Here is a 26,687-nt window from a genome sequence, read left to right on the forward strand (position 1 = left end):
TGGGTTTTTGAGTACCTGTGAGGAAAGGACTTGTATCCAAGCCCCACAGAGGATTGCAAACACACTTTCTGTCCTTCAGGAAGGTGATATAATCTTGCTTGTAGAGGGTGGTACCACTAACTACTTTGCTATAACTGAGGCAGTTATCCTTGCACATTGGTCTGGACTATACGAAGAGAAACTGCTTGTGTTGAAGTGCAGCAGTTCTGCTCAGCCCAGATGTGCATTGGGAATCACAGCAACTCAAGGACATTTTTAGCTCTCTGCTCTGTCTGCACCACCTTGGTGCAGTTTGCCAAGGATGGAGAGAAAGGCTCGGAGTCCCACAGGAACAGAGCTCTTTCCTCTTCCTTGCCTTGTTTGTCCACATATTTTTAAGGCAGCACTTAGTCCTCTGGGGCCACAGGCTTAGTCAGGGCTTTGTGGGAGGCTTGTTGTACAATATGAATATAGTAAAAGCTACAAATAAGGCTGTTTGCTTTCTCCCTTCCCCCTTTCCTGTGTCCTCTGCATGGGTATGGGAGCATTGTTTTGAATGTTTTTACAGCACCTCTTGCATCTGGGAATGGTTAGAGGGAAAATCAAGGTGGGACAGGTGTTTTATCAGTGGAACACCACAGAGAGTTGCATTTGTCATGAGCTGGAGTAATTAAGAGTACTTTGTGCATGTTTTGGATGAGGGATGCTGACTTCAGTCAGGGCATGAGCTGTGCAAAGTGCTTATTTTTATAGTTTTGACGTAAATCCTGGAATGTTTTCATTCTTAATTTGGAACACTTGCCCCAAAATGTTCCAAGTCTCTGTAGATAAGTCCAGGGTTTTCTTCTTCCCGATGTACATCCATACACGTTAAAGTCCCAGACTTGATTGCCCAAGTCATTTAGGCAGACTGAACACAGGACCAAGGCATCTTTTAAAAGCAGTAACTTCCAGGTGCTTTGACAGACCACTGATCCCAGGTGAGATGCACAGTTTGGCTATCTAAAATCTATCTCCTTCTGTGCTGAAGTGACATGGGTCATGTGCTTAACAAAACAAACCCAACCTCCTGCCAACCCAGCACATACACAAAAATAATTTCCTTGGTTATATTTTCCTCTAGGGAGGTTTAAACTGTCAGCTTTGCTGAGCTACATTCACCCCTCTCATTCTTTCTCATGGGGGATGTCCTGCCACGAGGGACTCATTGCAAACTCATGTTTTGAAATTTTCCAGAGGATTTAATATTAATTCACATACAAGAGACTTGCAAGATCTTTCTTTTGAATTGGTCATACGCTATCAATAGCTCCCAGAGCTGGTTTTGTTCAGCTTTGACAACTAGAGCAAAATATAGTCAATGCAAACACTCCTGATCTCAGGATAACATGGACTTTCATTTTTCAGGTCAATTGCTGTCTCAGGATATGAGAACGTGATTGTAGGCTCACCAGCAATGAGACCCATTTCAAATCAAGCCACCTTATTCGTATCACTTAGTGTTGAATGAGTTGATCTCTGCATTTCCAGTTGTATCCTCTCTTGTTCATGGAAAGTCCATTTTGGCCACCCACAATAAATTCTTGACAACAGCAGCACACATCTCAAAACTCTAGAAGTGAACACAAGAAAAGTAGAAGCTTTTTGTTCTAATCTAAGACATTGGCTAGCATCAGTTATTGTAATGGATAGCAACATAGATCTGTGAACCCACAGGGCCTGTCTCATGATGCACAATTAAGAAAAGGGTTTCTCACTTGTGCAGTCTCAGCTGTCAATCTGTCAATCTCTGCAGCCACCCACAGTCAGAAATAACGGTGTGAGATCACTGCCAACACCCTCATGTTGAAACTTGGGGTTAGTATTTGATATCCATGACAATCCGTCTGTTAAAATCCACTGGAATCCAACTCTCAAAACACTGTAAATGATTAATAATTAAAAGCTGTCTATATAGGAACCTAATGTGCCAAAACATCGGGTAGAACAAGCAACTTCACACAACAATTTGCATTATAGCCTTTTCATCAGTTACAGTAAAGAGGATGGTGCAATCACAATTTCATTCTTACATTAATATGCTTTTGGGTCTTTTCACTAACACGTGGCAGAAGTACCTCTGTGGCAATAGAAGGGGTCTTGGCATACCTGTGCCTAAATGGTGTGTCAATGCCTGCTCTTCTTGCCTTACAAGTCTCCCGTAGGGAAAGCAGAGATTTAGCCTGGATCCAGCTGCTGTAATGGTGAGTGCCTGGCTGTCAGCATGCCTGAATAGGCTCCATCTGCAGTCAAAGCCTCAGTGTGCTTCCCATGGAAAGCTGCCTGGTAAATTGATGTGATTTATTGTAAGGCAAGTCCCGCTCCTGCTGTAACTGGTGGCAGATCCCAATTTTGCTGGGGAAAGCAGGATGAGACACTGTTGGCTAATGCCTGTATCTCTGATGTGCTAGCCAAACAGATAGTCCAGGATAGACAGTTGTATAGTAATATCCTCCGTCCCTTTCCCCCCCATTTATATAAATAACTCATGTTTTTAATCGATCATCTGTCTTCTACAGTTCCCTGTGTTAGTGGTTTTGTGGCCTTCACTGATCCAGAGTTGCTAACTTTGATTTTACTACAGGGGTTACAATGTTTACTGGGTTTTTTTTGGAAGCATCATCTCCTAGAGCCGTGTGAAAACAGTTTCCTCTCACAGCTCAGGAAAGGTCCCACCTCTGCTGCTTGCCAAGGGAGGTGCAAGGAATGTCCCAGTTGGGTTTTGAGTGGGGGTTAGTACTGAGGAATAAACCAGCTCCTGCCCTACTTCACACCACCGGTCCGTCACCCCACAGCGTACATACTACACTGATTTACACCATGCTGACAGGCTTACATCCTTACAAACCTGGCCCCAGTTCTCAGGACTGTTACAAGAAATCAGTTTGAGTGGCTGATACTGACTGCTGATCCTCCAGCACTTGCATTTCTCCAGGCATTCATACCATCTGCATCCACAATGCTGCTGGGTTGCTGAAAGACAGCATGGTTTGGACGACATCCTCCTCTTGGCTCAGGGCAAGCACAGTCTTATTTTCATTCCCCTATGTGAAGAAAGCAGATCTGGTGGCAATTTAAGGATCATACATTATCATAGGCTACAGAAAGAATAATTTATGCCCTTGAGCCCTTCTCAGATCTTTCAGCACAATCAGGCATCTAAAGGAAAATCTAAGTTCTTTGGAGAGCCTCAGGGATGAGTAATGTACCCGAGAGAACTTGGGATCCAGACATGAAGGGATTAGCATGATCCACCAGCATGGTTTTGTCATCTGAGACAGACTCAGGCACATACTTCATGTCTCCTTGTTTCATAATAGCCATCTGGACATGAAAATGGGGGAATATGGGAGCAAGTTTCATGGCTGTGGTTTGTCTTCTCATGGGCAATACATCACCTTTGGCTTTTGCAGAGGACTGAGGGATGCGTTTTTTGCTGTAAGCTTACACCACTCCTGTTTCTTTCCAATACCCATTACCTGTAGCTCTGGAAGAGGGGGAATACTCCAGTAACACTTAACCCAATATGATCACAATCATCCAAAATGCAAAATGCTTTTATGCAGGGTAGAGCTCGCTGCTCTGTTGGGTACCGAGTACGGAGTACTCCCCCGGGATTTTGTTGTGTTCATACAAGGAGTCACTAAGGCAGCTTTGCCTCTGTTGGCATTTGCCTTCTGCCTAATGTTGATATCCCTCCACCCTTAAAAAAGGCCCCCCAAAAGCAGTCTGTTAATTGCTCCAACTGGAACAATTCTCTACAGTTCCCTGAACGTGTGGCAGTGGGCAATCACTGTGAAACAGTTGACTTAATGCAAATCTAAGAGGATCCAGGGATTAAAAACCTAAATAAATATCCTCTTCCCCTCCCACAAGAACAATACCACCCTGAATCCATGTGAATGCAGAGTTTCCAGCCCAGCTCCCTCCCTGAACATCTGACAGTTCATTTTAAAAGAAAAAGGAAAAAGCAGAGCAGAGGGTTCCCTGGTGAGCTGTAAGACCTCCAAAGGACTTTTGGCAGCATCTGGAGATATTATTAAGTTTTCAGACTAGGTATGCGTAGCACAATAATTAGTTTCCCTGAAGAGACCCCAGTAATTGATGGAATTTTCGGATGTCTATTAGGAAAGTACAGAATGGCTCTTCATAAAAACCAGCATTGGATTTTTCATTCTGTATTCCAGGTAGGCTAAAAATAGATATTAATACCTGGCTAATAAATTCCTGTGCTTAAGGAAGTTTGTAGCATAAAGAGCTCGCAACAACTGCACACTGATTGCTGTGGAGTGAAAGAGGGGAGTGCACAGTGCAGAGGTGATGCTATGGTGACGCTCCTTAGGTACTGCTACCAATTGCCAATGCACCAGCACAGAAGCCAAGGTTTCCTCATTCCTCACACCAACCCACTATAAACAAGGCAGAGCCACAGGAGCCTCTCTGCCTGACCAGAGGGGAGTCTGTGGGTGACTAAGGTTCTGCTGAGGGGGAAGCATCAGGTATGACGCACAGAAGCAAAACCCAACAGGGAAGAAGGGTGGGTGTTTCGTGCACTTGGAAATGGTCTGAATGCCCCTCGATCTGTAAGTTGGATTAGGCAGGCTGATCAAGAAATACCTTCTAGATATCTTTAAGAAATATTGAAGAAATTGCCTTCTAGAATGAAAAGTTGCAAACATCATTTTGTAGAGCTGGTTCTTTACTTCTGGTGGTGCTCCAGAAGTGAAGATGGAGCGAATGGGTAAGAGCTAGGATGCGCACTGCGCACTGGGATTGCAGATAGGTTAGATCAAACACTCTATGGTTTTCATGCATTTTTGGATTGGGGCTGCAAACTAGTGAGTTGGGCAGAGTGCAAATGTGATTTGAGGTCAGTGTCTGTCTGGTCCTGCCTGAAGGCTGTCCTGTGCCAAGGACTTAAAGGTTTCCCCTCAATTCCTCCAGCCTGGGTTTCTGCTGAGGCTGCTGCAGTGTCAGCTCGTGCCACACATGGGAGAGGTTTGAAAATGAAAATGCAGCCCAGAAGGGCACGAACCTGCCAGAAAAAAACAGCTCCTCCTTTCACATGTAGGTCCTGTGCTGGTTTTCATACAATTATTTTAAAGGTAGAGCTATATAGCTTAACTATATAGTTAAACAGTACTTTGCTGCAGCTATCTCAGTGCTTGTGATTGGAATACCTATAAGAAAAATACTTAGCTGTATTAACTCCTTGAGCAAGTTAATCATGTCAAATTCACCTTCACCCTTAGTGAAGTGGGTCCAAAAACCTCAACATTTTCACCACTGTGTGTAACATCAGCAAATGCCTGTCCCTGTGCCCCATCCAGCACCACTGGCACCCCGAGTCCGAAGCCATCACATGGCATGCCACAGTATTGGTTTGCAGGCAGGGACCTGCAGCATCCCTCTAGGAGTTGAGAACAGCAGCAGTTCCATAGAGAGCCTGGTAATTTCCTTCTCATTAGTTACTTTGACACAAGAAAGTTATCACAGCTCCCCAGTCTGTCACTGGGCTGAAGGAATGGGGATTTGTAAAGCCAGATACAGGTTTTAAATTATGGCAATAGAAAATAGTTGCTTTTTATGTAAAGCTGCAGTGCAGACCCAAAGCTGAATTTCCTCAGGGAAAGCAGAGCAATTATTTTGTTGCTGTCAAGGCAATACCAAGGTGTTTTATTCCTATTCTTAGTACCTTAGTATAATAAAAGGAGCTAAATGCTTTAAAGCACTGGTCTAAACTGGGTCCCGTGCAAGAGGCAGCGCAGGGTTTCTCAGCAGAGAGTGGAGACTCTGTGCTGCTTCGGGTCCCCACACTGCCCAGGTCCTGTGGCACTTCATCCCATCACTCCATGTGTAGGATAAGCCCAGGTGACACAGGACAGCATGTGTCATTCACACCAGCTCTGCAGCACCCCCAGCCCTGCCGAGGGGGGTACCAGCCCCATTGCCCACTTAGCACCTCCTGAAGAGTGGGGAAGGACATTTCCTCCTTCCTTCCCTCTCCAGCTGATCGTGGCAGCTGCCTGCAGTTCCTGAGCAAGGCACAGAAGGCAGCAGTGGCATGAAGAAGCCTCTGTGGGCTCCACCAGCCCATAAATCATGGCAGCTAATAGCCTTCCTGACGATCGGCCTGCCATCTTGGGCTTAACGATCAGAGGGAGCATCTTGCAGCAGCAAAGTGAAAGCAGGGCATAGCACTTATTTACTGAAGGGAAACTGGCTGTTTCCTACTTCTGGAATTCCCTAGGGGAGAGGCTTCTCCCTTAAATAGAGAGGGAAGCTGAGCTTTCCACTGAGCTCATTGCACCCTTGGATGTCACTGCCTCCTTCTCCTCCTCGCTGGGGCTCGTCTCCAGTCGTATCCCTGGGGCTGACAGGCAGTACTCCATGAGTCACGGATGTGTCTTACCGCAGACTTTACAGTTTGGGGTAGCTTCCAGCCAGGGAGTTCATCTGCTCCACTCAGCTGGTGGCGAGCTGCTTGGGTTGGGTTTATTTATTGCCCAGGGCTCCTGGGATGCTACACTTCCACTGATTTACACTCTTCGAGAGAGGCGGCTCATTTTCTGGGAGACAGCCCGTGGGGTTGAACTGCAGACAACACGCTCAGGGCTACTTTACTGGCCCTGGCAATTAAGAGGACATTACAAAGCCTTTCCAGAGGGAATCACAACCTTTTGAATGAACAAAGTGCCCTCCTGAGGGGGGAAAAAACTGCTTCAAGAGAAGAACATTGTGATAAGATTCACAGACCTTAAGGCCAGGAGACACTGTGAGATCCTGTAGTCTAGCTTGTCCATCACATTCCTCCCTGCTGCATCCACAGACTGCACGAAATGAGTAACATGATGTGGCACCATCCTGTGCAGTGCAGCATCCACTTGTTTCCTGTCGTTACTTACAGTTAATCATCTCTGGTGGGCTTGCACAAAAAGGAAGAAAATAAAGAAGGCTGTGCTGCGTCTCTAACTCGCTTGCCTCCAGCTTCCATCTGTCAGCTGGAGTTATGCCTTTCCACGAGCTCCTGGTGTGTTTCCTGTGAAGCCAAACTTTCAGCCACGGGTCTCTAGCTTATGGGGTGTACAGAGCTGGCTTTTCTCTGCACCTTCCTGAAAATGCTGGTATGAAACCTGAACAGAGCCTTTCACACCTGTAACCTCTTTCCCAGCGGAAGCAAGTCACTTGCCTTGCTTGCAGCTCCTGCCATCAGTAGATTAGCTCAGTGCAACAACATTTACCAGCTAAGCTTCACCTTACCCAAGAGCAGAACAAGGTTCAATTTACACCCTCTCCCCCCCCCCTTTTTTCTTTCTAAGTTATTTGGGCCCCATTACACAGCCTGTAATCACATTGAGCAGGCCAATTATCCCACCACAGCTCTGTAACACTAATTGCATTGCAGTTCTCAGCTGTGGCAGTCACCAAGCTCTCCTGCTCATTAGCCAGGCTTCCTCCATTGATACAGCAGCAGGTTTTACATCTCTTCTCTTCACATTCATCAAGTTGGCTTTGATTTGTTACTAATTAGAACTTGGCTCCTCCAGTGCTGCTTAAAGCCCTTTTACCTGCTCCAGTACGCATGCAGCCAAAGTGATTAGCACCCCTCACCATGGCCTTCTCACCAGGTTCTGAAGCCAAACATTCCAGCCATTTAAATTCATAATGTGTTACTTCCAGCATCTTCTTCTTTATTGTCTGTAAGCTGGACACTTGGATTTTTCATTTCTTCAGGTTTTTTTCCCCTTAGATTCTCCTTTCTGTCATGCTACCCTCATGATAATGATTCTGGCCTAAACCCACCTGCTTAGAAAAAGTCAAAGGAAACTGTGGAAAGGAGAGTGGGAAAGCCCCTAGCCTTTCCTCCTGCCAACTGTCTTACCAGCGCCTCTCTTTAAAGGACCTATTTTAATCCCAGAATGTGTTTCTGCAGTCGGCTTCCTTAACTTCACCAGTGACTATCAGCTGCTGCTTTTTGCATGTGGTTTCATTTCCTGTATTGGCCCTTTCGCTAAGTAGCTCTTCCTTCATTGTAACAGACCCTCCTTCTCTTTCTGAGCCCTTAAAGAAGACTAAGGGAAGGACCATCACTTACAGGATAAGGAACTAGGTTTGATGATGGCCAAGCAACTCCTGCTGTGCTTATTTAGGGAAGCTCCGTGTCTGGGCAGAGTTGGGAAGGGAGGTCAGCATTAACTGTTCCCACTCTGTGAGAAATGGCCTTTATTCCGTGTTTTCACTTGGCATTCAGTTGTCTTCAGTGTATGATTAGCCTAAATCCAGGGGAAGATTTAGCTGTTTTCATATTAGGTAACACTACCATAGCCAGAAAGCATATGGCTCCCTGATGCTTGACATCAGAAGTGAAATTCAGATTCAGAGTCAGGTTCTTGTACTCCCTGAATAGGCACATGAGCTTTACATGTCTTTAAACAAGGACTCAAACAAGCCACATGTAGTTGTTGAAGCCAGTGTGTCCATAAGAAATGCTGACCTGAATTTTGCAGCTGAAACTTGATGGCTTCAGGACCTTGGGTGCTTCAGCCAGGGCTGGCAGGTTTGACTTCCAGCTCCTGCACTCACAGCTCTCCCAGAATCCAAGGCTTTATGGGTTTAACCCCCCATTCATGTCTTACAAGGTACAGCTGCTACCTCGAAATTATTTCTTAGGGTTCGAGTGCATGCCCAGGTTTTAGGAGGCCTTGTTGTACAGCCCTTCAGCCTGCTCACCCACTCCAAACTCTTCTTGCCATACTTGGCAATGTTCCCCAGTGCCCACCCCAACATCTCAGTTGGATCTGGACACCCTCTAGCCCTCGCCTGGAAGCTGCATCACCATGGAGGAAATGGTCACCTTCCCCAGCTGGTAGTAGCAGACTTGTGCTGCTGTGGTGGGATGGGTTTTCTTGTGGCCATCACCAGGAGCATTTGCAGAATCCACATGAAACTTCAGCAGCCCAACAGACTTGCTTCACATAGCAGCTCTGGTCCCACTGCCTGGCCTCTGTGACACCATCTTCCCTTTGGGTCAGCCTCCAAACAGCGCTTCCACACATCCCAGCCTGTCGTACTCTCCCATGTCATCCCAGTCAGTCTCCCATGGCCTGAGTGCAACAAACACTGAGGTCTTCTGCTTGGCTGGCTGTGAGAATCCTGCCTTGCTGAGCCCCATGGGAGCTGAAGTTATGCCCAGTCCTTCCCGTTGCATCCTGGCTTTTCCCTCTGTGCTGTCTGTCACCATCTCGCTCTTGCCCTCCCAAAATTCTCCCCACCACACTGCCTCCCTCCTGTCTGCTTCCCCTTGTTCATGTTGCTGCATGACAGGCAGCTCCCTAATGGGGCCTCAGCAAACCCCACTCTTAATTTCACCCTGCACTGCTCTTCCTTTGGGCAGGAAACACCTATTTTTCTTTTCTTTCACCTCATTTCTGTCCCGCTCTTACTCCCCTCTGTCAAATTCACAGGCTCAACTTTCAGCTGTTCCTCCTTTCCTTGCCTGCTTTTACCTTGTGCCGGGTCCATCCTCCTCATCAGAACCCATCTCCCCACACCTCTTCTAGTGAGCAATTTGACTGTAACTGCCTTGGAGACTATTTATTTTAATAGGTATATCCCTTAATACACTGGATTAATATACCTGCTTATCTCTTCTCCCAGAGATAATTTTTCACATTGTAAATTAAATAGGAAAATGCAAGTCAAAAGCCAAAGGAATAGATTTATTTTCCAGTGCTCTCAGTGGAAGGCCCCTGCAAAGGTACATTTCATAGCACATATATAATTGCATATATGATTAGTGAAACAGTTGGGGCATTGGAAGGGAAGTGAGGCCGAGGCAGTGTATCAGTCTGGCTGAAACCCCCTCAACAGCCGTTCAACAAAGCCTGGCCTGTAAGTCACTAAGTTTTCTTACCAGTTCATGGGCTGCAGGACGCTGGTTGTTCAGAGCACCAGCAGATGCAGGTTTTGCTTTTGCTGGGAGGGGCAGGGATGGATGCTGTGAATGCTCCATCCCTGGCAGTGTTCAAGGCCAGGTTGGACGAGGCCTTGGGTGATATGGTTTAGCGTGAGGTGTCCCTGCCCACTGCAGGGGGGTTGGAACTGGATGATCCTAAGGTCCTTTCCAACCCTAACGATTCTATGATTCTATGATTCTATGCCTAGGCACATGCATGAAGAAGAGAAGCTGCGTGGAGACCTCATAGCAGCCTTCCAGTATCTGAAGAGGGGCTATAGGGATGCTGGGGAGGTACTCTTCATTAGAGACTATAGTGACAGGACAAGGGGTAATGGGTTAAAACTTAAACAGGGGAAGTTTAGATTGGATATAAGAAGGAAGTTCTTTACTGTAAGGGTGGTGAGGCACTGGAATGGGTTGCCCAGGGAGGCTGTGAATGCTCCATCCCTGGCAGTGTTCAAGGCCAGGTTGGACAGAACTTTGGATGACATGGTCTAGTGTGAGGTGTCCCTGCCCATGGCAGGGGGTTGAAACTGGATGATCTTAAGGTCCTTTCCAACCCTAACTATTCTATGATTCTATGAACTCCTTGTTCTGCTCATTGTGAACACAAGAGCCTGCAGGGAAACATCATTGGCTGCTGGTGGCTTTGCCCTTCCTGGGAACAAAGGTCTTGGAGGTCAGGAAGGTCTCCTGAGTCAACTGAGGCTCTCGAGTCAATGAACAGAGAAAACAACTGTCTTGTGTTAAGAAATTTTATTTGTCCTTTGGATCTGTAATGTAAGCACATAAAATTACAAGTGGAAGAAACATCATGCCACAAAATTGCATAGAATTTTTACAAAAATGTGAATTATGCCTCTGAAACAATCCATAGATTGAGGAACCGAAAAAATATGTACATGTTAACTGAAATATTTCATCCTACTTGGAAAGCAAATCATCAAGGCCTAATCAATCACAGACACTAGTAATACAATGTACAAGAGCAACACTGATTTCAAAGAAAGGCAAGCAGTGATGTCCCTTTAGTTATCTTTCAGTGACTGTTTAGCTAATACATGAGCATTAATGAACGTAATTATGAACATGTTAAATCTAAAACGTCTGGCCTTCAGTAGGACTTTTAAAATTCAGTTGATACTGCCCAAACCAAGCTATTTTCAGTAGTGTAAAGATATCTGAAGTGCACAACCTAGTTTAATATAGACAGCTCTATTCTATACAGCAGAAAGTCCACGATACAGCATTTCCACACATTCAACACGGAACAAGGCAAAATACATAAAAGGCACAAGACTTGCACATCATAAAGACCCCTTTTTTTTTTGTTTTCATTATCTTACTCTAGTTCAAGTAATATCAATATTAAATGATATCAGTTTCACTGAAATAGATTGAACAATGCAAGATGTACAGCGTTACACACTACCTTACACCCGCAGAAAGTGGCACTGTACAGATATAAAAAAACGTGAGTACAGGAAATGGTCAAATACAAACGTACTGTAAAATGACTACAGCTGAGAGTATAATTCATCCAACCGGTATATTTATGTACTCTGAAATATAAATAAAAGGGTAAGTGGGATTTGCCCGAGTTTGAAGACTGTGGTGAAGTCCTGGCTCCGCTGCAATTCAAAGGAGCTAAGATTTGACCGGGAAGCCTGCGCTGTACAACGGTTTCTGTAATGCAATAGTCCTCAGTTGTATTGTGAACACTGCTATCAGTTCATTCTTCTAATAGCTGAGACAATATGTCCTTTTGACTTTATAAAATGCAGCATTACATCTCGACTCTCTACCTTTTCAATGAGTGATTGAGTTCAAAGTGCAAAACAAGGAGTTAACAGAGGATTCACCTTTCCTAGCATTAAGATGAAAGTCAGATTGTTGAATTTCATGTTCACTAATCTCCTCATTGTAAACCAGAATAGTTTCATCCAAAATACGACCTCCAAACAATGTGCAATTTTTCTTTCTTTCTACTCTTTAAGTTTAAAAAAGAAACATCAAAATACTGTTTGTTTTCCAAGATTTGAACTTATATATATACACACACCATTATTTAACTGGAAACTTAAGCTTGATTTGTATTTTATTGCTTAAATTTAAATAAAATAAGTTACTTTAAAGTACTAAAATCCTGAGGGAATGGAAGTAAAGTAACTTAACTGTTACGATGTATTAAAATGCCTCCCTATGTCACAGACTGCTTTATCCAAGGGCTTTCCTGGTCTTGCAAACATTAATGTGACTGTCACTCCCCACATGAGCTGTGCTGAGCCCAGTTTGCAGGATCAAGCCCCTCAGTGCAGATCTGCATCTTTGGACCTAGTTTATCCTTTGCCCTAAAACGCCTCCTTGCAACAACTGAGGGAAAGAAAGGCCTTTACCATCATGCATTGGCTTGGGTACAGATAAGAATCTGTCCCTAATGTTTCCCAATTCCTATTTCTGTTAGTCTGGGAATGCAGAGAATTTCGTCACCTTTTCAAATCTCTTGACTCGCACAAAGTGCCTCTGTCGTCTGATAGAAATGTCTCAAAATGTGCTGTTACTTCTCTCATGCATATCATACAGTACACTAACTTTGATTGTTCTTACTTTAAGTAGTCAGTTAAATGGATTAATATACATTTTTAAATAACAGTGATCAGGTTTTTTATAGTTTGCTTTTAAATTTCAGACCTTCGTAAAACTGAACCTCAGTCTTAAAAATAATGGAAGATTCTGTTAAATTTCAAATACTGTAGTCCTAAACATTTTATAATCCTATCAAATTCAGTAAGCTTAAAATATGATACTTAAAATCAATACTTCTGAGTCTGCAAAATATATATCAAATTTATATTCTAAAACTACTTTGATTTACAACACTAACACCACAAAAAAAAAGAATTTCATGATTCAGTGACTATTTTCTAGCAGTATATCCCAGATGTTAGCTTTCAGAAAGATTCTCTCTACCCACGTATCCCTGAAGCATTTCCTTTGGCCAAAAGACCACGCTTACTTCAAAATAGAAACATGCTGCGTGTGTACTGACTGATATGTGTGCACATATAGCTATATATATATACACACAAACATATATGCACTCACACAGTCTAAGGAACACAGATGCACAGATGTACACAGACACCAGCAATCCCCAGGCAGAGTTCTTCTCCTTGTTTTCCTCTCGTCCCCACAGTTCCAAGAATTTTCAGCAGCAAATAGATTTCTTTCCATGTGATAAACATCATCTCAAGACAGCAAGCCACCAGTGCTTGCAAAGCTAAAAAGGATTAAATGTTTCAGTGCAAATGTAAAATGATGGTACAGCTGTCAAGGTGCAGTTAGAAAGAAGGAAACAAATATGATTAAGTACTGTAACAATATTCTCTAGGATCTGTATTAGTTTGGAGCACTTTGCATTGGCACTTCCAAAAGAAATCTGCACACATTTGTCTCTGTACAATACACTGGTCTTCATTAAACATTCTTAGCAGTGAACATGGCCACAAAATTACCCATTGTAAATTGACCAAAAAAAAAAGGAGAAAAAAGAAGAGAGGATGGTTAACATATTAATTTTCCCATTACAACTGCACTAAGCTTTAGAATAATAATAAGGTGAAGAATGAGAATGAAGACCTTTGCACAATACTTGATATAAAATACTCCTTGTGGGAAATGTGCGCTTGAATGCAGATTCCTCCTGCCCCCCCAGATGCTGCAGCGGGAGCTCACATCGGGGTCACAGAGCTGGGCAGCGGCGCGCCTCGGTGCACTGATTGTTTCCTGGGCAGTTAAAAAGTAGTATCAAACGCCTTTTCTGGGTTATCTTCTTCCAATTCCTCTTCACTTTGCAGAGGTTTATGATTTGATTTTCCACTGTCGGATGCCAGGGAAGAGGGGGCAGAACTGTGGTCTCCATCGTCACTGATTTTCCCTTTCATGGCTTCCTGTACAAACTCCAGAATTTCCAAAGGCAGTCTTTTGAATTTGTCTTGGTATTCCTGATCAAGTTCCACCTGCAACTACAACAAAAAAGACAAGCTGTCTTCAGGTGTGTCCAATGCCGCCAGTGCTACAATATGGGGCAGGTACCACACAAGGCAGGGGAGGTTAGTAATACATTTTTGCAGGATTAAACAATATATTCCTTTTTTTTTCACATTAGTGCCACACATCCAATACACCTGTGGATTTCCATGCAGTCATAGCAAAGCTGAAGGAACGTGCGGTCATTTGTGGATAAGGCTGGTTTTGGGTACCATCCGTGGGTACCCAAATCCATGGATTTAACTGTATTGGTGTCCATACTCCCACTGGTGTTCACAAGACCCGATTCAAGTGCAGTATGGACCACGGACAAGCCTTTCAAAGAGCAAGGCCTTTATTAAGCATCAAGTAGCTAATCACACATTAATCACACCACAAACATTGCTCTGGGAACAATATCATAACTTTTGCCAGATTTCAAGGGTTGGAGAAACCATTAGGAAAAAGTCAGTTGTCAAAAGGGAGGCAAAGAGGGAGGGAAAAGAAGTTAAATCACATTTCTTAGGGCCAGATCATGGAAAGTTACATTATCTGATTAATGCAGTATGAGTCTTGGACATTATTGGGGAAAAAGTGTCATATCATCAACAGGATGCAAAAGGCATGCAGAAAGAAATCTGGCTATCAGTCTTCAGGAAGCTGTGGGTCCTTTCCCAGTATTTATTTGTAGAGCTTTTGTTTTTAGTGCCCATATTAGGATCTGTACGATCTGTTCTTTAAAACACATCAATGTGTATGAAGGTTTCAGCTGAAGACAAAGCCAATTTTTTCATCGTGACCAACATGAGCACGGCAGGAAGCAGAAGGGGTAAGTTCCAAAGCCAAACCCGCTCCATCCATCCAACCAACCATCCATACATCCACCCACCTTCTTAAAAAGAGGGAGTCAGGTTCTGCTAACTGTAGCTGCAGCAGTTTTGCAATAGTTTCTTGGGCAACTGTATTTTGAGCTGTATTTTTTTCCAGGATGCATGAAGGTGCTATGAATTCTGATCCTTCAGCTCTATGCTTGAGTCTGTCCTATCTGGTTTCAAGTCTCCTTCACCCCATTGCAATGGCTCTCAGCAGGTAATACAGATTTTCACTTGAACATTAGGACCTCTGCTAGTCTTACCATCCTTGACCTGTCCACAGCACATGAATTTACTGCTATCCCTCCCTCTGAGCCCCTCCCATCCCATTCCCCATGCTTCTGTCCTGGTTTTCATCCTCCATCTCTGACTTTATTTTTGTGAGGCCTCTTCTCCTTTCTCCACATATGCAAGTCAACGTCCTTAGCTCACCTGGTCTAGTTCTACATTCCTTAATTAGACAAATTTTGCAGCTTTTCTTCCTCAAGACCTAGGATCTAGCTTTTCCCTTTTGGCTCCCTGCCTTCTTTCTGGCAATTTGCCTGCTGTCCTGGCCTCAGTTTCCCAACTCAGTGTCATAGCACTGATAAACACTGAGTCTGAGGCACAAATAGTTCCATTAAATGCACCCTGACACATCAATGTCTGTATGAACAATCACTACCATAACATCCTTCTTCTATCTGGAACCTTTCTTTTTTTTCCCTGAACTTCGTTTTCTGGCTTTTTCTTTAGAGACAGATTTTTGAGGGATCCTCCTTTTGTCTCCATTTTGATAACACTTCCTGTATTGTCAGGGGAACAGATGCTGATCCTCTCTCACTGCCCAGCTCACCAGTGGAACCCTGCAGCCCCAGGACTACCCTGCTGCTGCCCAGGAAACTTCTAAGCCACTGAGTGGCCACATCCGCTGTGGTCCCTGCTTTAGAGTGATGGCAGCATGGCACTCACAAGGTCATATCGCAAACCCAAAGATTATGTTGTAGGCTAAAGGTCTGCCATTATAGTGCCATCATGCTTTTGGTTACAGTTCACTGCTAAGCGCCCTCACTGCTTCAAAAAACAGGAGGGAGGGAAGGGAAGGTGAGTCCTGTTTATTTATGACAATTCCCCAAAGATGCTGTCACAGTCAGAGGGGGATTTGTACCAAACATGGGACAAAATATTCCTTGGGTTAATCAGAAAGAGCAGCAATGGCAGAGGTAGTGTTGGGTTCATGGTTGGACTCTGTGATCTTAAAGGTCTTTTCCAACCTAAACAGTCTCATGATACTACACGTGCCAAGTGCCACAGTCTTTCCTTTTTCAGGAGTGCCTGCAGCTGGGCTCTGGGTTGCTGATGCAGGTACGTGGCAGTGTCTGAGCACCCCACAAAGCCAGATACAGTTCCTGCAGGGAGAGGCAGCTCTGCATACAGTATGTTTTATACATCTAGGAATTGTGGGAAAGGATCTGGAACACTGGAAATCAAAGCTTTATAAAAGGGCATGAGTTTATACAGAAGTGTCTGAGCCAGAGATGAGCTGCTGCATTTTCCCACCTCATTGTCATACATGGAATTACTGAACTTGTAAATGTTGGGCACCTCAGGCATCAGAGGAAAAACGTAAAATCAAAAGTCAGAGAAGATCTCTCAGCTCTCAAATTGCTTCAGAACCTTGATTTGCTTAATTAGGTTTAAGAGCAATGGAAATACTTGAAATCCCTCAGAAATTGAACGTTATCTGAACCCAGTGCAACCATAAGTGTGTTGTTAGATAGCAACTGTGTCTAATATTCACATCCTAAAGCGCCTCCAGTGGATAATCCCTCCCTAAGTAAAGCGTTTAATAGAAATGACATGGATCTGGAGCTACCTCTCTCTCTTCGGTGTCTCCAGAGACAGTCTATATAGATATCTAATCATGAGAAGGTTGAAGTTAGTTGAGAAGGAGCAGACAGCAGACAAGGAGGGTTGATTAAAACTGCATCAGTGTGTAAAAATGAGTTTGCTTTTTGATTTCAAAGGCACTGTCAGTCCTTCCCTTTGCTTGGCCCCAGACAAGCACCTCGGAGCCCATTCCCTGACTCCCAAGCCATTACACGACACTCTGGCTGCAATAAAGAGCACAACGGGTGAGCCTGGGCACAACTGCCCAGTCCCACTGCCAGACCTGACCTTCCTCAGCAAGCCTGGGGCTTGCAAACCCATGGCAGTCTCACAGGGCATCAGTTATTATCTTCCTTAAACCCCCAGCCCTAGCACAACACTGGCAACCAGCTGTGGGTCAAGGTTAAAGAAACAAGTTGCCCTGCTTAAACCAGCTGGCTCAAAAACCCCAGCTGTTTTTATTTTAAAAGCCTGAGGTTTTTATATTAGACAACATTAACCACATTCTGAGGCTTTACAGGGACATACAGCTCATCCGCTAATGGAAAGCTGCCCTCCTAGCAGTTCATCATGTGTATCTTTTACTTGGCTTGCTGACTGCATGACAAAGTACCATGTCAGTGAGTGTGTAAGTAAAATCCTCTTTGCACAACTAGCATCCCACCAGACTCCAGCCCAGCATGGCCTTATGGTTCTGTCTGCTGTCCCCCTTGGTTGCCTCCCATCTCAAGTCCACCTACCCCCATTTCTCTGTTCTCTAGCTACTGAACAAAGTGACCTACACTTGCTTGTAGGATTTTGAAGCCAGACAAGAGGGGGAAATGAGATTGGTGAGTAGACGGGCAGATTGTTATCTAGACCACTGTTCCCATTAACACGAAAACCTTTTTCCTTCTGTTATCTCACTGTCTGCCCTCTTATAGATCCTATGTCCTCTCTTTAACCCCCAACAAAAATGATTTATTAATACCACCTCCATGCAGCTTTAGTGTACCCCCTAAGGGGTTGGACGCTTGATTTCTTGTTCAGGTAAATCATGCTCTCATGTACTTTACTTTCAGGCAGTAAGTTAAAGACTAAATATTTGGAGCCATCATTAAGTGTTTTCAATGCGGTCACTGGGGATGTAAAATGAATGTGATGGCTGTGGCCAGAAGCTCTAAGTCTTGAATATATGCTTCTAGCTACCTGCCTTTTAGTCTATTTACCCAACAGGGCTAGTTAAAAACATCAGCAGATATTCACATCAGCTTTACAAAATGGGTAAGTATCAGTATGACCATCCCTGAGTTCCGGAAGGAGAGAAATTAAGTTTAGGTAGGGATCAGCTTGGGAGGTGCCATCCTAGTTGGGAAGAGTTCTCCTCCACCTTATTTATGTGATCACTTATCAAACCAGACATACACCAACACAGGCTTGTAACAGGCTGTGCGCTACTGGGCTACTGAGTTGTCCCACTCAAAATAACAGCAGATATGGTGAGGCTTTGATTGCAACTGTCCTGCCTTTTCACTATACCCCACAAGGGTCTATTTCCATAGGGAAGCTGTGTCTGAGAGGCCCTTTGTCTGCAGGCAGCCATTAGGCAGTGTGGGTGACCAAGGGCTCACGCACCTTTGTGTCCTGGATGAACACCACAGTGTCCTTTGAACCTACAGCCCCTTGCCATAGGGACAGAAATCGAGCAGGGCTTTACATTACTAAGCCCGTGCCTCAGAGCTCCTGGTGGCCAGCCAGCTGCCCACCTGATCTGTTGACATTCCCTCTCAATTCCAAGGGTCATCATTCAGAGAAAGACCTCAGCAACCCTTTCCTTGGAATGTGGGAGGGGAAAATTAATATGGTCATTCAGCTTAAAGCAAGGAAAATGCACTCAGAAAAGGAAGTGGGAGGTATTATTAAAACTATTTAAAGCGTTCATACCTAGCTGTTACTATTAACTACCAAAATAATATAGCATTAAAATAGCCACCACAGTAACTGTGATCAATGAAGAATTACAGAAGCAGAAGTGCTGGTTTGAGACCATCCTGACCAAGTCCCTGTAGACTTTTGCATATTTTCAAGTGATCTAATGAACTTCCGTTTCTTTCAAGAACAGATTAAAACCATCACATGAGTGACACAGTGTTGCCAACACCAGTTACCAGGAGGACTTGAAAACAGTGGGTGGATGCACAGCACTGCTTCCCTGTGACCTCCTCCCCCTTGCTTTGCCAGCCCAAGGGAAAGGGGGGCTGTGGAGGAAACATGTTTAACCCATCTCCCTTCCTGCCACAGCAACACCTTTGAAGCTGTTAACATGAGCCCTGCTGCTCCTTCCCCTTGTACCTTAGAAGTAGCATTTCGGAAGTTAGTAATGAAAGTGTTTTCCAAACACTTTTTCGCTCTCTTCCTTCCACACAGGGCTTGAGGAACCTCATGCTTGGTCTGCACAGCAGTGAGACCTCAGAGAATCATTCTCCTGATGTCACATCCCATGCTAGTGGCAGTTATCTGATGCAAACCCAACCCACTTCCACATGGACTGGGATTTGTTCCAGCTCACATGGTTTGTAGAATATACTTTCAACTCAGAAATAACAGAAGGGTCACTATTTCAAAAGCATCTGAAGAATTAATCTCTGAGCAAAGATGTTTGAAGAAAATCATGTCTGAAACACAACTTGTTACACATTTTGGTGAAAAACTCCAACCAAAATGCAATTTGATTGAATCAAAACCATTAACTGTGGCCATGCTTGTTTTGATGAAGTTCTTCCACTGCAAAAATTTGATATGACTCCAAATAAACTATTTTAAGCCTCAGCTTTTCCATTCCGGTCACAATTTTAAGGCCAGTTTCTTGAGCTTTATGTTTCTTTCATCTCTCTTCTGAAATCTTTCTTATTTTGCATTATTCATAAATACTTTGTTTCCCTGATCACACTGTTTCTTTCCATGAATGATGCAATGAATTATGAATGAAAAACAATCCAAACACCCTGGCTCAACAATCCAGGTAAATACACACTCTGAAGGCGAAACAGTTCGGTATCTCCACTGATCTCTGGCATTTCCAACAGCAAACTCTTTATGCTTAAGTTTTTAAAAGCTTTTCACACTTTTTGAGTTCTGACTGCAATTTTACGTTGCATTATTTCCCCTTGAGGCAGAGGGCAGCAAAATATCAAAACAAGGACTTTTTGGGGTGTATTTGGTTACTGTATTCAATCACCAGTTGAAATACGATACTGATTTGCATCCATATTTTGCATCCATTCATGTGGCACTACCCACATGCAGTATAATATTTAATTCCACATACACAGTACCTGTTCTTTTTGCTTTTCTGATGAGAACCTCAGCTGCATTCATTTCATCTGTGCAATCTCAGCAGAATGTATTCTGACAAGAGGCAAGTGCTGGTCCCTGCACAGCTGCTAACAAAAGGGGGACTTCAACCTCTCCAAGCTATTTCTGTTGAGCAAAGCTCCCATTTTCCTTTTCAGATGTCATTGTGAATGTTTATTTTGTTAACACCACCAACACTCTTTTCACTGGCCAGGGAATGCGTATTGCGACAGCAATACTGGTCTGAGATTGTGGCCCCTTTCTCACTCCTCCCCTGTTGCTCTAAATCTGCTAAGGCTCCAAATACTTATTTTTCTTCCTGCAAAGGTTTGACCCAAGTGCCTAAAGATAATTCTGAATAGAGGATTTGGGGCTTTTAATACTGCATCAGACAACAAATATGCATAATGTCAGCGACCTCAATTTAGCTTCCAAAATAGCACATGGAGGACTCCCAGATTAAGGGTACAGAGAACAAGCAAGCTGCTGTTCTGATGCTTTTAATTTTTAGAGCTTACTTAATTAGAAAGCCATTCTGGAGGGATACGGCATTAAAAGACATATGAGTAGCAGGAATTGTTAAAAGCAGATGGAGGCTCAGTAACAGGGAGAGTGAAATTGAGGAACAGAGCTCAGGGATCAAGTGATTTATAGGCAGCAATTTTTGTTTAATTGGAAACAGTAGGACTTCTTATTAAGGACCATGTTATTCTTTCCACTAAACAGATCTCTGCTGGTAAGGCAAAGGAGAAACCATGGCTTAGTTGTCCTCACACCTCATGGCTCCACCCTTTGAAGCACTCAGGGTGACTTCAGGTGAGGACAATGGGTTTGAGCAGACCCAGGACTCCCCTGCAGGACTTTTCCATAACAGACATATCCGCCTCCTCCAGTGAGAAGAATGGCCCAAAGAAGGCAGCTGGGAAATGCAGTTTCTTGGGAAGATGTTTATCCAGGCCTGGGAAAGGGGTTAACAACTCCACATGTGCAGAGGACACTTAAATGCTATCTTTTTCTCCCAGTGACTGCAAGCAAGTGCATAAAGAGACATGCTACCATGCTAACATCTTAACATAGCTGCTCAAGGACAATATAGCTAAACAGGAAACAAAACCTTTCAGGTAGCTGAGGTTTTATCTCAAAAGGTGCTGAAGTATGGAATCATTAAAGAAAACTGAAGGGCACTCAGTATCACAGATGGCACAAGGAACAGCACAGCACTAGGTGAATGACAGCTGGCCTGGGAATGTCTTTACAGTGACAGGAAAGCTCCCATTAATGATTCCTGTCCCCAGACAAGGACATCTCAGTCTCATTACTTTTCAGACCATGAGAAACACAAGGGACACCAATTCCAGGACTTTCTCTCTGGCAGCCCCACACTCTTTTATCTCCCAAATGAAGCTCTCCTAGTCCTTTACACAAGGTCTAACACACCAACCCGATCTTCCCACCCTGCAAGGCCTCATTCCAGAGACTGGTAATAGCTTGCTTGGGAATAGCTTGCTGAGGAGTAACTGTATTTTTCACTGATACACTAGTGCCACATTTGCCTTCCCATGTCAAGAGGTTGCTCAGTCCAGATACTGTCCTTCAGAACCTGTCCCAAGATGGGTGTGAAAAAACTCACTTTAACACCCGAAGCATGTCACAAACCAAAGTGTCTCGAAACTGTATGCTGTTTTATCTTCACGTATTCATATACTACCCCTTCAACTTCCCCTGTTATCTTCCATGTTTCATCTGGTGATTTGATGTGCCTCCCTAATGTACAAGTCCCCATGTAAATGAATTCTTTAATATCTGCTGTCTCAAGGCATCAGACTGTAACCTGAGGGACTTCATCAGTCTGTGTTTCCACCTTTATTAACTGCAACCTCAATTAAACCAACGGGACCTGGGATCCTAGGGGTTAACACTCTCATCAAGAAACTCGTATCTTCTTTCTGTATAGTAAACCAACATCTATTCCAAGAGCTAATTAAAACAACATCTGAGTGATGAGATGCCCATCAGTTTTGCCCAGGTTACACATGTATTATATATGCATATGCCTGTACTGTACCTCTGCTGAGAAGTTTTGAGTTAGAGAAGCTCCTTACAGCAAAAGCATCAACTGGTGATCATTCCTTACTGACAGTTGTATTATCAGTAGTAATTTCAGATCTCTTGCATCTTCTTTAAGGAGAGAGCTCTTACTGAATGCTGTGGGAGGATTTTCTTCACAATCACTTTTGTTTCCCACTTCTTCATCAGTACAGCAGTTTATTCTCATGCAAAGCCCTGCACTGTGCCTTGTAAGCTGTATACTTGGAATCGCTCTTCTTTTCTGATGACTATTTTGTGTAATTGTTTCCTTTTGTGGATAAAATGCTTTCTTAGGCTGTCAAGTGGTTTTTTGTAGGCTCCATAAATACATGACCTATGCATCTCAGGATGCATATGAATAAAGATAATCTGAGCTAGTTTGAATGGGGAAGAAAAACCCTTTTTTATGAGCATGTATCACATTTTAAGGCTAATTCTGCTCTTTTTCATTATCACTGCACTAAGTTAGCTTCACTGCAAGTAAAAGAGAATCTGCTCAGTTCCAGTGCAATAAATCCACAGAAACTCCACTGAAGCCTCATTTATCATCAGAATCTTGGGGTGGATCCATGTTAAATGACTCTAGTGACACAGCTCAAATAGAGCTTCTTAACTGATCCTTTTATGAAGTACTGCCCATATTTTGGATACTGTCTTCAAAACAAACAACATAAAATCCCACAAAGCATCCACTGCCTTCTAACAAGTTATTTTTTTTCCACTTCCATGGAAAGGCCCCCTGTGAACAAGCAGCTGAGTGTCCAACAGCACAGACCTTGGAAGAGTAGCAGTGTTGTAATTCTCAGCTCAAGAGGTCATAACAGTCCCTTGGAAACTCCTTTAAAATGACATCTTGAGGTTATACAGCAACAGTATATTCCAGAAATGCTTCAAATCCCCGGTGGACCGGAGGACATGGGACTCTGAGAGCTGCACAGCACCACAGCAGTGAGCAGGATGTCTCCAGGGGGCCCTGGAATCTGTGGGGCCACTTTATGTATGATGTCCTTTGTCTAAAAGTGGTGCTGTCCCACAGAGTGAGAGATTCTGGCTATATTGTAAAGAGGGGAGAGACAGGAAAAGAAATCTTCAGGTGCTGAAGGCCTCCTGTGTGAGGGCTCAGGAGCTGATGAAGTACACGTAGAATCATAGAGTCATAGAACAGTAAGGGTTGGAAAGGACCTTAAGATCATCCAGTTCCAACCCCCCTGCCATGGGCAGGGACACCTCACACTAAACCATCTCACCCAAGGTTCTGTCCAACCTGGACTTGAACACCGCCAGGGATGGAGCATTCACAACTTCCCTGGGCAACCCATTCCAGTGCCTCACAACCCTAACAGTAAAGAATTTCTTCTTTATATCCAATCTAAACTTCCCCTGTTTAAGTTTGAACATGCTACCCCTGTCCTATCACTACAGTCCCTAATGAAGAGTCCCTCCCCAGCATCCCTATAGGCCCCCTTCAGATACTGGAAGGCTGCTATGAGGTCTCCACGCAGCTTCTCTTCTCCAGGCTGAACAGCCCCAACTTCCTCAGCCTATCTTCACATCTGAAAAACATGTGGTGAAACCACACCACAGCTTTTGGACCCTTGCCTAAGCTGAACTCTGAATACAGCTCAACAAAGTGCTTGTCAGTCTCTCACATCCACCTTGCTAATAGATAATTACAGCGTTACCTGTGCCTGACTCTTGGCAGGACACCTGTAACAGGTACCATCAGAAAATTCCTTCCAAGCACAGAGATTTTTCCTCAAACATAGCAATGAAAAGGAAATAAATAATCTATTTCTCTTTCTTTAGTGGCATCACTGTGCTGCTCAGTGGAAAAGGAACACAGTCATCCTATGATTAAGTCTGGCACCTCCTTTACTGCGACACCCTGCTCTGCCTTTCTTACTCAGCCCAGCCTCTCAAGCCTGAGTATTAAGAGCTCCTAACACACATTGAGGTCTGTGTATCTTGAGAGGGCTTGTTTCTTAAGGTGCATGCTCACTATAATTGCCATGTCATCGATAATTGTCAGAACTGCACGGAGGTTTAGAAGCCGTCATCAGTTCAAACAGCAATCACACTGATAAAGCCTTAATGCTGCACTTTGAAGTTTACCTTGCACTGACTATAGCTCTTCACATCAGAAAGCCTCTGTGGGATGGCTCCTTGCTGAAAAGTCTGCTTGGAAAATTACTGAGCAGTCAGCCCTTGTGTTAATATCCTGTTAAAAATGAATGTTTCTAGACTAGAAAGCAAGCACGCTCTGAATAAAGATCAAAGCCCTGGAAGTTTCTTTGAAAATCTTTTCAAGTAGTTGCAGTCCTGTAATCCCTTGTAACAACGAAGGCTATTCCAAAATATTTCCCAACTCATTAACAACAGGAGCCTGGCTTCCTCTTTACTATTAGCAGAGATGGGCACTGACTTTCCTCAAACACGAGCCAATGTAGTGACTGACCCATTATTTTCTAACATAACAAGCTAATGACAAAAATCAGAGCCTGGCAGAAGTTTAGCAGCAGAGATGGAGCTTCTGTCCCTCATTTTCCATCTTCCAGAAATGATTTTCCATTTCCCAGTGGCTTAGCCTGTGTAATTTCAAGTGTCAGAAAGTTTTGAGGCTGAGTTTAATACTGGCAAAAAGTTGGGACTCGATTCAAATTTATATATTGATGTATATTATATAATGAAGAACAAATGGAGATGGATCATAGCTAACTAAGGATACACAGCTTAAAACTGTTTATGGCTGCTCTGTGCTTATATATTACTATTATATTCCCATCTCTCTATTTCCACTATGATTTCATCCATATATCCACCACTTCTCATTCCTTTATGTTTCACAACACTCTGGGGTTTTTTGGACTCGAGAAGCAAAATCACTGTGGAATTCTAGCTACAACTCCTAAAAACTTTATAGTTCAATGTAAGAGCAGCACTGCCTAGAGGTTCAACCTCCTTAAAAACAGCCTCAGGGTTTTTACTTCCCGGTACTACAATGAACTTAAAAGGCAAAAATGCTCCTCTTCTTGCCTGTACAGCTATTACTGGATTAAGCAGTACTATGCAATGGGAGGTTAATGGAGCCATCCTCATGATTAAGTTCAAGGGATTAATATGTCAGTTCAGTTGGGTTTTATTTAAACATTTTTCCTAAGGTCATATGTAACACTGACTACTGCAAACTCGAGCAACTCTCTAATTGCCCATGAAGTGAGGAGAAAACTCCATTGCAGTCATGTTCAGCAAGCATCCTGCAATGCAAAAATTGACATATAAGGTAACTTCATAAAGCTGGATAAACAAGACAAAGTCCTTCCCACTGCTGTGCTTGAACTCATGCCCGTTAAAGGGCACACATGAAGTTCACTTAAGTCCACAAGAAGACGCTGATTGACTTTGATGGGTTTTGGATCTACTGGCAACCATGTAAGTGTAGGCACAGAACACTCAGGTCAAATGAAGGAGTCACTGGCACAAAACGGCATGAGGTGCATACTCCTTGCCCAACAGAGATGTGAAGGAAATCTGACTCACAAAGGAGAGGTGCAAAAGCTGCATTTTAGAGGTCCCAACTGTCTTGTCTTAGCAATTTAAGGAAACTGCAAAGCATGAAAGTCTAGGAAACAGGACCAGGCTGCTGCTTAAAATCCCAGCCTGCTTCAACAGACAGGTTGAGATTACAAATTCCGAGATGCCATTCTTGCATCCAGACCTGCCCACCTTTCTCTCTTTGTGTACAACCTGACCTCGGTTTCTTCTGAGCACCTGAGCTCCACGAAGAAGGGAAACCACTGAAGGTGTTTTGCCCTCTTACTGCTTATTGTAGGTGAAGGACTACCACCCTGATCATGCTGTAGCCTGACCAGCCAGCACAGGTTTGAGGTCAGCTCTTCTCAAGTCTAGTGGGATACATTCAGTGAGCTACAGTGACAGGAAATGTGTGTGTCATACTGCTTGCAACTATGGTATGCTTTTCATCTTGCTGTGTATTTGAACATCTTAAAATCCTATTTTAATGATATTGCTAAGAATACAGTCGAATTTTGTGGCCAGACTTTCCTGTTGCCAGGAAAAGGGATATACAAATTCCCTAGAAGGCAGCGGAGACAGGAACATAAGAGATACTACCACTTAAAACTACATAGAAAATCAGTTCCTTTGGTACCTCCCTTCTTCACTGATCTCAGTGGGTCACACTGGGGCCTCATCCAGTTCTCAAGCCTACCACAGGAAGACTGAACTTTTCTGTTGACATCAGTGTGTGCTGGATGTGGTCCTTGGCTTCTCTCCTTCTGAAGTCAATACAGTTCACCAAAGTCTAGTTCACCAGAGGGTCAAGCCTGAACAGAGATGAATCTCATGGAACTTCCCTAAATCCTTTGCTTTTCTTTCCACTGAGAGGCATGCCATCAGAATGTATAACATGATCTCCTTAGAGCTTCAATTTGTTTTTAATCTGATTTCATTTCTGTGTATCACTATTGGTAGCCTCTATCTTGCAAAAGTTTTGTACCGTG

General features: G+C 43.7%; 1 protein-coding gene across 3 annotated transcripts in view; it reads right to left on the minus strand.

Moving 5' to 3' along the window:
* Window positions 1-12,365: 12,365 nt before the first annotated feature.
* Window positions 12,366-26,687, minus strand: part of PLCB1 (phospholipase C beta 1) — a 400,307-nt gene continuing 385,985 nt past the window's right edge. For 2 of the 3 annotated variants that reach the window (XM_057423415.1, XM_057423418.1), the window contains one exon: window positions 12,366-14,001. In XM_057423415.1, coding sequence (XP_057279398.1) covers window positions 13,771-14,001 — 231 coding nt within the window. In that variant the 3' untranslated portion in view covers window positions 12,366-13,770. The remainder of the gene's footprint in view (window positions 14,002-26,687) is intronic. The other variant, XM_057423417.1, reaches the window with a different exon arrangement.

The sequence above is a fragment of the Pezoporus wallicus genome, unplaced genomic scaffold, assembly GCF_028554395.1.
Source record: "Pezoporus wallicus isolate ANWC-B61680 ecotype Strahan unplaced genomic scaffold, APGP_CSIRO_Pwel_v1 contig_4191, whole genome shotgun sequence".
Lineage (NCBI taxonomy): Eukaryota > Metazoa > Chordata > Aves > Psittaciformes > Psittacidae > Pezoporus > Pezoporus wallicus.